Here is a 13,711-nt window from a genome sequence, read left to right as displayed (position 1 = left end):
CAATGGGACACGCTTTTGAAATTACCTAGCACCGCAAACACTGGCTGACAATTCAATCATCGCCTTTAACATCCCCAGGAAAAATATTTTCAGGCATTTCTGTCACACTAATGATGAGTTTATCAGGAAACACTGTTAAAAGAATATTCACACAGAGTGTTAATGAGAAGAGTGAAGGCTTAGCCATCCTGAATATATTCATTTCTAAATGCATTCAAGACAGAACCGAAGAAAGCAAGGCCGCAGGGTCAAGTAGAGAAGGACAAAGACTCCTGTGTTCAGGAGAATGAGGAGCACGACCATTTCTGCTGGAAGGCTTTAGAGTACAAGACACACGGCTGCATGACTTTGAACCTTGCCTCCTTATCTGTGAGATGTCAGTGCTGGTAGTGATGTTTTAATAATACATGACGATTAACAAGACAAAGCACAAAGCATGCTTATCATAGTGTTTGGCACATACTGGACACGTTGCCATTCAGAGGGACACCACTAATGATAAATAAACACACAACAATTCCTCCAATCCTCAAAGAAAAGAAAATATCTGGACAAGAACATCCAAAAAGTTAAGTAACATGGCAAATATATTTCAGACCAGAAACTGGTCTTCTAATAATTTCTCACCTGCAAAATAATTCATTATCGCTTCATTGAGAGGCAAAAGTAGTCTTGTCGGAAATAATATAGGACTGCAAGTCCCTTTTGGAAGCCAGCAGCCTGACACTGCCCCCAGATGCCTCCTACCTATTTCTCTGCTCAAAATGGAGCTACAGAAAGCATAAACACTGGTTACCATGGGAACAAGCAAACCAAAGATAACAGCTAGACAAAAAGCCCCCACTTACTCCTAACTGCTCACAGCTCTCTTTTTAATCTGTCTTCTATTGCACTTAACAGTTTCTACACTGTGTAGAATCCGATCTCTCTGCCTATGAAGAGGGCGCTCTGAGGGGAGAAACCTTGTCAGGTTCATCTTTGTCTCTTCACCAAAATCTTGCATAAAGAAAGTGGCAAGTAAGTAGTTTGTTGAAGAGGGAAGGGGAGGATGCAGAAAAGAGCTTTGCATAACCCAGCTCAGTGCCCATAGTATTTAACCCCTGGGTGGGCAATTAATCAAGGCTCCTGGCCACTTGACTGGAGAATTATGCAATTAACCCTATTTCACCAGCTGGAAAACTAACTAATTCCTCATGAACAATGATGAGAGTAGAATTCTGGTGTGCTCATGCTAACACAGCGGCCAGCACTTCCTAACAGATTAGCGTGCTTTCTGGAATCGTAATTTTCTAAGTGCATTCCCTACAGTGTGCCTTTTAGTGGGAAGATTAAAACAGTAATTCAATAAAGGTAGTGATTTGTTGTACTTCAGAATTTCTGTTAAGGTAGAATTCCACTCCAGAGACAGCTTTCCTCTACTAACAAGGACCTAGTGTATTCACCTGGGGCCTTGGCTGGTCCATCTGGATCTGCTGCTGCTGCTACATTAGAACAAGCTAAACTCATTATGAGCCAATAAATGGGACACACTAAGTCTGCGAATCTACATACATCAATTGCTGTGGTCGACTTCTGCAAACTTTAAATGTCAAGCTGTCAAAGCATGAACAGCACTGAATACAAAGGAATTGACATATTAACACAACTGATAAACTTACCATTTTTCCAAATAAATGACTTGATTCTAAAACCTGAATGTTTTATGTTAAACATGTGACCAATGTTTCCTTTATTTTTATTTTATGTGTATGAGTGTTTGCCTGTATGTGTACAGTACCCACGGAGGCCAGAAGAGGGTACTTGATCCCCTAGGACTGGAGTTATAAAGGGTTCTGAGCAATCATGTTAGTGCTGGAAATTGAATCCATGTCCTCTAGAAGAGCAACTGGTGCTCTTAACTGCTGAACCATCTTTGCAGTCCCCATGACTACTTTTGAAAAAGATTTATATAATTTTATTTGTGCAGGGCCATGAAGATGTGTCTGTGGAGATAAGGAAATGCCATCAGATCCTCTGGAGCTGGAGTTTCAGGTGATTGTGAGCTGACCAATTGGAATGCTGGGAACCAAACTGGGGTGCTATGTAAGGCTAGCAAAAGCTCTCAACCACATAGCCACTTCTTCAGCTCCATATTTTTATTTGATTAAAAGTACATTAATTGTAAAATATTTGCATAATTTTTGACTTGATCCCAAAATGTTTTAAACATGTCTTGACATTATGTGAAACACAAGGTGATATCTTAGTTGGGGTCATACTGTTGGAAGCACATCCAACATTTCTGACCTTGTTTCTTATTCTATGATACATATTTTATATTACATATAACCTAAATATTTACAGTATGGAAAAGAAAATACTAGTGAAGTGCATAAAGGGGAAAAATCTACATTTTACCCATGTCCAGCACTTGACACAGACACCGAAGGTTTAAACATGTTTTCTCAATCTTATATATAATGTATCAGTTTTAGAAGATAGCTAATCCTTTTCAATGGAAAATTAGACTTTTTTCTCCTTGGTCTTTTGTCTATGAATATAAAAGGGAATGAATAAAGGAGACATATACTACCCAGACCCACAACGCATTTGTCTTTTCTTGTAGACTGCATCATTTTCAAAGTAGATTTCCCCATTTCCTACTCTCAGAATGAAGATGACATATTCAGGGGAAGCTGGAGGAGGCTGACAGGAACACAGGTATTCAATGTGGGTCTTTTCAGAGGAAGCAGAGGCTGCTGTTGGGTGCACAGGTGTACAATTGAGGACTGCATAGACAAACAAAATTTGCCTATTCTTGATGTATCACAATCCCCCTTGTCATTGTATCTTAAATTCAGTTTGAGAATGTATTTGCCAAAATCACAAATGTATTACACTGGACCAAACTTGTTTTTGCTGTATTCCATATTCTAACAGTAATTGATGAGTATTCAGCCCTCTGTTTTGGAAACATATTTTACATTTTAATTAGAGGACCAACTCTCTCCTTTCTAATCTTTGATTTTGTTTTTAAATAATATTTTATTAACTCTTTGAGAACTTCATATAGTATATTTTGATCATATTCACAACTCCTCTCAGATCTAGCACTACCTCCCTACCCACCCAACGTCAAGCCCATGAGTCTCAACCGTCATTACAAGAGGTTCTTTGTGTGGTAGATGGCCATTAACACAGAACACCACAAGTAGTCTATGTCCAGAGAATAACAGACTAGAGAGTGTTCAGCTCTCCAAATGGTTCATTTTTATCACTCCCCTGTCCCAAGGCTCAAGAATTGTCTCCTAGAAGACAGGGTACAGAAACTGTAGTCATTCACTGCCTCTTACAATGAAGGTTTTCTGGACACAACACAGCAACTACACAAATGAGTACACAGCAATTTTGAGAGTATGCTCAAGATGCAAACATGCTCAAGCCAGACAAAAATGACATCTCGGCAGAAGCTAGAAGGTGAGACAAGGGTTCCACCTTGTCCAGACAGGGTTGTTGTTTTGTTTGTTTATTTTTCTTTTTATCAACCTGATAATCAAGCTATAATTATTGAGAAAAGAATAGCCTCAATTAAGAAAAATGTTTGCAAAACCAGGCATGGTGTCATGTGCCTTGATTCCTAGCACTTGGAGAGCAGAGCTCTGTGACCTTAAGTCCAGTCTGGTCTACATTGTGAGTTCTAGAACAGCCAGAGCTACATAGCTAGACCCTGTCTCATACAAAAACACGGGGGGTTGGGGGGGGGGGGGTGGAAACGAACTGATGGTGACAGGGAAGGGAGAGAAGGAGGGGAAGCAGGGATGGAGGGGGAGGAGGGGAGAATGAGTGAATCTCTATCAGATTGCCATAGGCAAGCCTATGGAGATATTTTCTTGACTAGTGATGAGGGAGGGCCCAGCTCACTGTGGGTAGTGCCATCCCATTGCAAGTCGGGTTTTTTTAACACAGAAAACCAGGCTGAGCAAGCCATATGGATCAAACCAGTAAGTAGTACTCCTCCACGGCTTCTGCTTTGGTTCTTGCCTCCATGTTCCCGCCTTGGCTGCTCTCAGGGGACTACAGCCCTTGGACAAGTAAGCCATATAGCAGTTGCTATTGGTCATGGTGTTTTATCATAGCAATAGTAACCCTAACTAAGTCACATTTCTCTCCCTTCCAACCGTCCTAGCCTTTAGCTTTACATGTGGAGGCATCAGACATTTCAAATTCAGTTTGTGAGCCAAGGCCCCTGAAAGCATACTGTCTACCTCAGAGACTTAAAGGTTATCTTATAGTAAAGACAAAGTAGGCTAATTCCTGCTTAGGATTAAGCCTTTTTCTCTCAAGAACTGGGCTATACCCAACCCGTAACCTTAACTCCAAATGGTTCTATACTGCTTGTTCCAAAAAACAGCAAACATGATTTTGTTTCAAAAAGTTGTAATAAGCATCTTGGAGCCCTACCTTTGTTTCAAAGGTTGTTATGACTACTTGTTGTCCTGACTACCTTGCTACGACCACATTGCTGCCATGTCTTCGTTTCAGGGCGTTGCTATGACTAGCTAGTTATGTTCTGCTTCTATAACTCGCCTATTTGCCTACCAAATCCTCCATTTGGAACGCCCTATACCCGAGCTACATAAACCTTGTCTTCCTCATTTCCAGGGTTGACCTCATGAACCTAGCCTTTAGGGGAGGCAGTCCCCACTCATGAATAAAACAGCTTGCTTTACTTAATTACTTGCTTTAATTAAATGTTTGCTTTAATTAATTTGGCCATAATGATTTGGGTTGGTGGTCTTTCTCCTTGCATCTTTGGGATTATTAACATCTAGATGCCTACTTGAGATATGAACATTGACATCTAATAGATACCACAGGCCTAATGTGCCCAAAACAAAGCTCTTGATTCTACCCCAACCTGAAACTCGAACTCTTTTGTTTACCTCAGGAAATAATGATTAGGAGTCCATTGATAATATTTTCTGTCAAACTCTAGAGTAAACTTTAAATATTTTCTCCAAAAATGATCACACTGCCCCCATCAGTCACCACCCTGGAATGAATGAGAAGACTCCCAGGTCAATGGACTAGAATCGCTCTTCAATAAGAACACTTCCCTCAAATTAAGCAAATATTACATGTCTTAGTTCAGGTTTCAACTGTTGTGAAGAGAGGTCATGACCATGGCAACTGTTATAAAGGAGAACATTTAATTGGGGCTGGCTTAGTGTCAGAGGTGTAATCAAATATCAGCATGAAGGAAAGCATGGCAACACACAGGCAGACATGGTGCAGGAGAGGTAGCAAAGAATTCTACATCTGTATCAGCAGGTGACAGAATAATGAGTTACACTAACCCTCACTTAAGTTTCAAAACCCACCCCTAGGCCACATCTATTCCATCAAGGCTACACTTCCTGATAGTGCCACTCCCTATAAGCCTTTGGGGGTCATTTATTCAAAGCACCCCAATACCCATGCAGATAGAAACACCACCAAATAGAGCCAGAAAATAAACTGAACATTTGATGTAAAAACATCAAATGCATTTTCTATACGTTGGCTGCAGTGATTGTGTTAAAGTTTAACTCAGTTCACATCACTCTTCTGCTCACAGGCTTTCTGACCCTCTAATAATGAAGGCAAAAATCTTTTCCAGAAGCTACACAGGATCCCAAAGTAAGTGTGACCTCATACCCTGCCCACCTCTCTGCCCACACCGGGTTTCCTGTAACTTATGCAACTGCTCATGAGTGCTTCCTCCACAGAATCATTGCCAATGCCAATCACTCTGCCTCAAGGCTTGATTCTTAACTTCCACTAGGATGTCTACATTCTAATGTGACCTTATTTAGAGAGATGTTCTAGGGATTTCAGAGCTCTGGCATGATCCTAAAAGTTCTATTTCCTCATGTACACAGCCTATTTCATAACCCTCTCCCCTTGGTACAAAGAAGACTAATAAATAGGATGAGGTATTCCTAAAAGCCTGAGTCTACAGGTCTAAAGAATTCAGTTTGGCCAACAGCCCAGGTGAGCTTAGCAGAAGGCCTTGAACTCCACTAGGCAGAGTACCTTAGTTACCGTCTTTTAAGATATTGGAGAATCCAGCAAAGCCGGCCCTGCACTTCTAACATGATAAAACAGTAAGGGGGTGTTGTTTCATGTAACCATTTGGGGTACATGTCACACATCATTAAGTCTGATATAACTGTCTTCAAGTTACTATTGCTGTGATGAAACATCATGGCCAAAGCAACTCGTAGAGAAAATGACTGTTCCTCATCAAAGGAAGTCAGGACAACAATTCAAGCAGGGCAGGAACCTGAAGGCAGGAACTGATGCAGAGGCCATGGAGGAGTGCTGCTTACTGGCTTGCTCCCCATGGCTTGTTCAGTCTGCTTTCTTTAGAATACAGGACCACCAGCCCAGGGATGGAACCACCTGTAATGGGCTGGGCACAGCCCTCTCTAGTCACTAGTTAAGAAAATGCCCTATAGGCTTGTCTACAACCTGATCTTATGGAGGTATCTTCTTAATTGAGGTTCCCTCCTCTCAGATGACATTACCTAATGTGAAGTTGACATAAAAGTATCCAGTACAATACCTTCAATAATATGTACCAAGATTCCCTTCCCTTCTTTTCATTTGATGTAGGTTTTTCTTTCAGAGAATTAGATATACAATGAATTGAATTTGAATATACAAATCTCTACTCTGGTTCCAAAGGCAAAAACACGAAATGGACTACTTCATCCTTTGGCAATAGCTAAAGTCACTAATTGTACATATTCCTCAAAGCTATTGCATTCTAACAGTTCCAGTCTTTGGTTTCAACATCCACTCTAACTTAAATGTCACCTGTGGCAAGCCTTAGAAGGTATGTATAAACACACTGCAGAGGGTGCACAACGGTAGGAAGGAAGGGGTGCTCACAGCAATGGCAATCTCTTCCTATGGACTCTGCTAACTCCATAAGTTGGACATCAACCTTGGCCTTGCTGTAGACGCACTTTTCCCAGACAAAGCTGTGAATATGCCCATTAATCACAAAAGCTTTGTGGGTAAAACTGTCAGGAGAACCCATGACTCCCCTTTATACCCTCAGAAATGTTATAGCATCCTGACTGACCTGGCAAAGTAGGCTGGCTGCAATTAAGTTTACCCAATTTTGCTTCCTCTTGAGGTACTACATCCTTAAACAAAGAACATCTGCAAAGACAGACCTTTAAACTGAAGAAAAAAAAAGCCTTAAAATAGAAACAGCTTTCATTCACAAGGCTATGGCGTGTCAGGCGCCATATTTGTATCCATTTCCTAGAAGATTGAAAGTGCTTTCAAAATATATCTGTCATGTCTCCACAGTGGCTGATCAAACCTGCCACTGAAAAATGTTCTGAACAGGCAACTTGTAGTACAAGCATGGTTTATTTCTGTCAGAAACTGACTGCTGGAGTGTGAAAGAGACTCATTAAAAATCTCTTACTGTGATCTTACATTGTTAAAAAGAAAAAAGAAAAAAAAACGATTAAAAAAGCAAGGGGAGAAAAAAATGTAATGAAGTGTATATAGAGCCTACAGATGCTTTCAAACAGCGTTCCTCTTATTAATCGTTTTGGAAGCAATGAAAGGAATATAATTAGTTCCAGGAATGTGGCATATATTGTTGTTTGGGAAAATCAAGTGAGTTAACAATTTTATCTTATCCTAATATTATGAAAAGTTACAGGAGGAGGTCAGAATACTGTAGAGAAAAAAGGATGCAAAATAATGTTATTTACCTTAATCTTAAAACAAGGTTGACCGCACAAGGACCTTCTCTGTAGTCTTCATTAGCATTTGGTTGGCCCTTTGAAAAGAAAACAACAAACAATGTTATAAGCTTTACTGGGAAAAGGATAAATACAATCTCAGTATCTCTTGATTCCTATAGACCTTTCTGGAAACTTCAAGATTAGAGTTTATCCCAGAAGGTCTTCTTTGGTTTCCCACGACCTTTCCAGAGGATCAGAAAGATGCTTAGTTAACATCATACTGTGGGTATGAATGCTCCATACAGACAGCCTCACTCATAAGATGGATTCTGTGCACAATACTGCTGCATCTAGTTCAAATTAAGGCCATCCATCTAAAGTGGCACTTTGTTGGTCCAGAACAAAGAGCCAACATGCACTGGACCTCGGAGATGCACAAAGGTAAGGAACCTTGCCAAGGATGGTTGTGACACTTGTAATTCCAGCATTCAGGCCATGGAAGCAGAATTGCAAATTTAAGTACAGCTTAGGCTACATACCAAGAACCTGTCTCAAAAAGCAAGAGCTAGGGATGTGGCTCAGTGGCAGAATACTTGCCCATCATGCATAAATCATTAGGTTCTATGCCAAGACTATATGTGGTGTGGGTACGGGTGGGATGGGATGACTTAAGTACATTAAACATAAGCATCAGGGGGTGAACACAGATTAATCAATGCTCATCCTCCCTACACTTCTCACCTATCATCCTGATACAGATCATCCATCATGGATGACACAGACTATTCTGTGAATACCCAGACCTCCTGAAATAAAAGATTTCAGGTAAAGCTTGGCTCTTCTGGTAACCTGCCACGCAACCATGGGCAAGTAATTCTCAGAGCCTGTTGCTCCATTTACAAAATAGGTAAGCCACTTCTCACAAAAGGTTGCTGGGAAAATAAGAGATGTAAAAGTGAGACATGAATTATGAAATGTTAATCAATACTGTCCCCTTATTCTCTTTACTTCCTTTGCTTTTCGACCCATGCTTCCTCCTAATTTGTCTTTTATGGAGAGGCTAACCCTATGGTTTACCTCAGAGTCTTTGACTAAGTTGGATGATAGAGTATAAAGACTGAAAGTAGATCCCACTTCTGTTTCTGTGTAGCTAGCTACATGGCCTTGCACAAACCAGTTAACCTCTACGTCTCTTTCTGCAGCTATAAAAAATAAGGAGTAGCTATCAGACCTCAGAGAGGTTTCCTATAGTCATGAAGCCCTTCTGTCTAAATATCTCCTCAGTTCACAGCTGCCCCATAAACTGTAGAAGCAGGTAAAACAGAAAGACATATGATCAGAATACCATTATACAACAAAACACTCGAGCCAATCCCAGGGCTCTATGCCATACCCTTCCCTTGATAGCTTCACCACCCAACACAACCACAGCATGGGCCTCCTGTGATACAGGTTCTAAGTACACAACATACAGGCACTGCACAGTCACTGGACTATTATTTTAATAAGACAAGTTGTAAACTGGCACATAAAACTCAATGATAAAAGAATCACCAGGAGGAGTTATAGAAATCTAATCAGAAACAAGGGAGAAAAGTATCAACCACAGTGCTTGATGGCTAAAGTGTAACAGACTTAATCATTTTCTTCTCTTTGTTTATTGTCCACAGTACTGGTGATTCCAGAGGCACTTGGGCAATCTGTTCCTTCTCCAAAGTTTGTTACTTAGGGCTGAACATCTTGTAAGTGATGTTTTAGAGTAGTTATATACTCCACATCTGCTTTAAGAGATGGTTTCTGTTGTTGCTGTTTTTAAGCCCCTGATTTTGGGAGCACTACCCTGAAGTTGACTGCCTGTCTAAAACTCGATGAAGTTGTCTTCTTTATGAAGTTGTCTACAAAGCATCTCAAATAAAAATGATTGTCAGAGGAACCCACCTGAGAGTCATGCACAGAGAGGGACTGTATTTGCTCGGGGATGCCACCAGCGTTCACCGAGATCTGTCATGAAAACCAGTGTTATGACAAACAAGGAAGCCAAAGGGAGATGTTAGTGTCTGGGACATTACACCATGATCATCAAAGATGAAATTTTTAGAAGACCTTAGGCAACAACATCTATGTAAAGTATGTACCACATGCTGCTAGCCACTCTTAGACTACAGGGTCTGCTTTTTCTGCTATTCAAAATCTCATGGAGAAAGGGGAAAATCTATGTAATCAATCCCAGGATGACGCACATAGTTTATGAGAAACAGCATACTTTAAAAGAACAACTTGATCTCATAGTATCATTCCATCTAACATTAAGGGGGACTTAATGAAAAGATATGAAGAGTGAGCAAAACCTGCCTTTTACATCACTACTTCGAGTAATTTTTCACTGTTGCTTAGAAAAGTAAATGTGGGGGAAAAACAACAACAGAAGCATTTCTCTAAAGGAACCACAAGAGTGAAGCTTTTCACTCAAGATTTCTAGTCTTGTCCTAAGGTATTTCTGCTTCAAGCTCTACTTTTGTGATCTCTACCCTGGGGCTCAAACTTGAGAGAGTCAATAATAACAACAACAAAACTCACCACACTCAAAGAGCAACAGCAATGAAAATGAAGGATCGAGATCTTATTTCTAATTTATTACCAATACTAGAAATCTTTGCAGCAAGCATTTTCCCAAGTCTAAGAACATAAAAATCTTACTCTCTGGGCTCACTCAAAAAGAACTTCATTCAAATTGAAGTAATGGTTAGAAATGTTATTAATTAATTGTTATTAACTATTTAATTGAGTAATATTAATGCTTTTGGTTTACTTTGAAATGCATAGCAGAGTTAAGGTGGGCAACTGGATGAACAGGACACATATACTAAAAGGTGACTTTAGGAACAGTGGAAACACAATGGTTAGTATGTCACTATAATGGTATTTAATTTTGCTTTATGTTTGAAAAGTTATATAACATGTTTGCGAAAAATGATTCTTAGAAACACAACGAATCTCTGACCACTTAGCAGCAGAGGACAAGACCCTCTATCAAATACCACTTCGAAGAATCATGCAAGCTGATCCACAATCTGCCCCCTCCTTCCCTGATGGCATCTGGGCCATCATCAGGATGGAAGGCCAGTCAGGTGGATTGGACAGAAGGACCACACACCTTGCAACTTCTTACATAGGTATAACACTGCATGTCATGAAGCAGCCACTTCTAGCACAGGATACATGACTCCTCCAAACATGCACGGATGCTCAGGATAAGAGAAAGCTCTCCTATATACAATGTATAGTCACTAATAATCATGTGCACTTCTGACTGTCACCACTGTGGGATAGCCCTATGAAATTAGGCCATAGCCTGAGAACTCCGTTAAACTGAAACCCTACAAGAAGGCTGACTGGAGTAGTAGCAGTCACCCTTCAACAACAGAAATTGTATCGGACTGCTTTCTGTCTAAACAATTTGTTACTAGAAAAGTCCTTGAGTGAGTATGTATTTTGACAGGAAGAAAGAATGAAAACTAGAAATGAATGTTGTATATATAACTCTGACAAGGACCTCAGACTGGGTAAAAGAGAGGCAACCACCAACTTCAGAGCTTGGGGGAGTGGGCAGGGAATGAGTCATTGTCTGCTTCCCAACTTCTCAGAGCTGGGCCTTGTTTGCTCTTTTTCTATTTTTAATAACACTATAAGAAAATGCAATGTGTTGTGTTGGATTGCATCCCGCTAGAGTAGAAGAAGGACATTAGTGAACAAATTAGTGAAATAGATTAAGAATTCTGAAACTTAGCTAATAATAATGTAGCAGAATCCAATTTTGAGTTTTGATAAATATGCCCATATTATGTGAAAATCTGACACAGGGAGAAACTGGGGGAGGAGTCCACCATCTTTGTAGCATTTCTATGAATTGAAAATGATTCTAAAACAGAAAGCTGATGTTTGGAAGCACACATTTCTCACCACAGACCTAGCTTTAGTCACAAGTACTCTGAAGGGCAGTCACCTGCACTAAACCGCAGCAGTTACAACCCAGGCTGAGCAGCCTGTGACAGACAGGGGTCAGCATGATATATTCAGAAAGAAATCAGGCCTTTCTCTGCCTTTACACAGAAGTAAAAGACAAGCTTGTCTGGAACTGCTAAGCATCAGAGAAACACCTTTCATCGGAATGGTAGTAAAAGCTAGTGGCAGTTTTAAAAAACATCAAGCAACAGAAATAAATGTAATCTTCACGTGTTTAAATCTTTAGTTAAACCTGGTAAAAATTAATTCAGTCTAAATCCGTATTGAAATACTTTTCTAATCAGAACAGGATCGGAGAGCCAGCAAACAGAGACTTTCCTAATTATCCTAGACACAGGATAGCAAAACCCTTCAACAGCCTTCTTGTAGGATCTGCTTAGCTTAAGCCAAAGACAATTTTTCAGCTGATTTCTGAAACGTTTCCTTTCATCTTTTTATTATTTACTTGTTTGTTTATTCATTCACTCATTACTGGATGTCATTCTGCACATCTGGATTCAGAGTGACTTCTGCTGTTTGCCCAGTCCGTTGTCTAGACCCGAGCCACTAATCAGAAACTTTTTAAAAATCGTAGTTGCCTAGACCAAACCTTAAACTAGGGAAGAAATTCAACTCTACTGCCTGAGCCTAAGAATCACTACAGGTTTTTCAAGGTTTTGCCTGCTGTGATTAGAGGCAGGGCTTTTAAAGGGAACTGTTTAAATGAAAGCCTTGCTGACAGCCTTCCTCAGTTAAACAAAACCAAAGGGAACTAGATTTAACAAAGTCAGCTTCATTTTTCACATAGAAAATTAAGAGAGTGAAGCAAAAATGACCAGAGTCATGTAACAAGTACTTACTTCAGAGTCTGACAAAAAAGAAATCCCAAACCACTTCCCAAAAGAAAAATCAAAGCCAATGCTGGGCAGTGGTGGAGCATGCCTTGCAGAAACAGGCAGATCTCTGTGAGTTCTAGGATAGCCTGGTCTACAAAGTGAATTCCAGGTCATCAAGGACCCACAGAGAAACCGTGTCTTGAAAACAAAACAAAAATCAATAGTGGGCAGTAAGTAGAAACTTTCAGTAAGATTTATGAGCTAGGAAACAGTCCCTAAAAACTCAAGTCCTTGGCCAGGCCTTCCTCCACACCCTTCCGCAAAGATGAAAAGCTCCCCAGAAAGCAAGCGTTCTCTCCTCTTGGTGCATAAATCCCCATGGTGTCTAACACAGTTCCACACAGACATGAGGTATGGGCTCAGTTTTTGATCAATTAATTCTCTCTAGTTCTAATATTAGTATTGTTGTTAATGAACTTTGGTCTCCATGGACTTCTGTCTCCAAGTAGAACAAGATGATAAATAGAAGAGGGCAATTATCCATTTGCTGCAAATTATTAATTACTAGTGGGTAAGCTTCCCAGAAGATCATATTTTTCAAACTGGGCCAATTTTTCAAAGTGCTGGGCTTTGAGTTTCAAGCAAACCAGCTGAACTCTGAAAGCTTAAAAGTCCACATTGGAAATCCTCTCCGAGGTAGAACCTCTAAATTTGGCCTAAGAACTACCTCGCCTATGGTATCCCATAGACAAATACCTCCTCAGACCTTGACCAATCTCCAACAGTTGCTGTAATGCCTGCATATGCTCCTTAGCCTGCTAAGGATGGCACATGGTCTCTCACAAGCAAAGAACTCGTAAGTGCCACATCTCCCTCTGTCTAAACACATTAGTACCAGACCTGATTTTGCTGAATTTCACCTCAACTGCCTAATGCCTTGTGATCTTTTATTCCCTTTCTGACCATATAAATATTATAGCCTGTTCATACTCTGTTCTGTTTTTACTCTGGTGCCTGGATATTCGTGTTACCAGCAAACAGGAACAGTATATTCAGCATGCAAAGGAGACACGCGTATAAATAAAATACTGCCCTCATTTTCTAGCCAAAGGTGACTGGACCGCAACACTTTTTGAGCCA

General features: G+C 40.3%; 1 protein-coding gene across 1 annotated transcript in view; it reads right to left on the bottom strand.

Annotated features, from left to right (window-relative positions):
- The window catches only part of Stk39 (serine/threonine kinase 39), a 266,502-nt gene that overhangs the window by 96,542 nt on the left and 156,249 nt on the right, over window positions 1-13,711 (bottom strand). Inside the window, exons 13-14 of the mRNA XM_028762995.1 lie at window positions 9,672-9,734; window positions 7,761-7,828 (exon numbers count right to left, since the gene is read on the bottom strand). Of these exons, the coding sequence (XP_028618828.1) occupies window positions 7,761-7,828; window positions 9,672-9,734 (131 nt within the window). The remainder of the gene's footprint in view (window positions 1-7,760; window positions 7,829-9,671; window positions 9,735-13,711) is intronic.

Source organism: Grammomys surdaster, unplaced genomic scaffold (genome assembly GCF_004785775.1).
Source record: "Grammomys surdaster isolate TR1022 unplaced genomic scaffold, NIH_TR_1.0 136, whole genome shotgun sequence".
In the NCBI taxonomy this organism is placed as follows: Eukaryota; Metazoa; Chordata; class Mammalia; order Rodentia; family Muridae; genus Grammomys; species Grammomys surdaster.
This window is presented reverse-complemented; position numbering and strand designations above follow the sequence as displayed.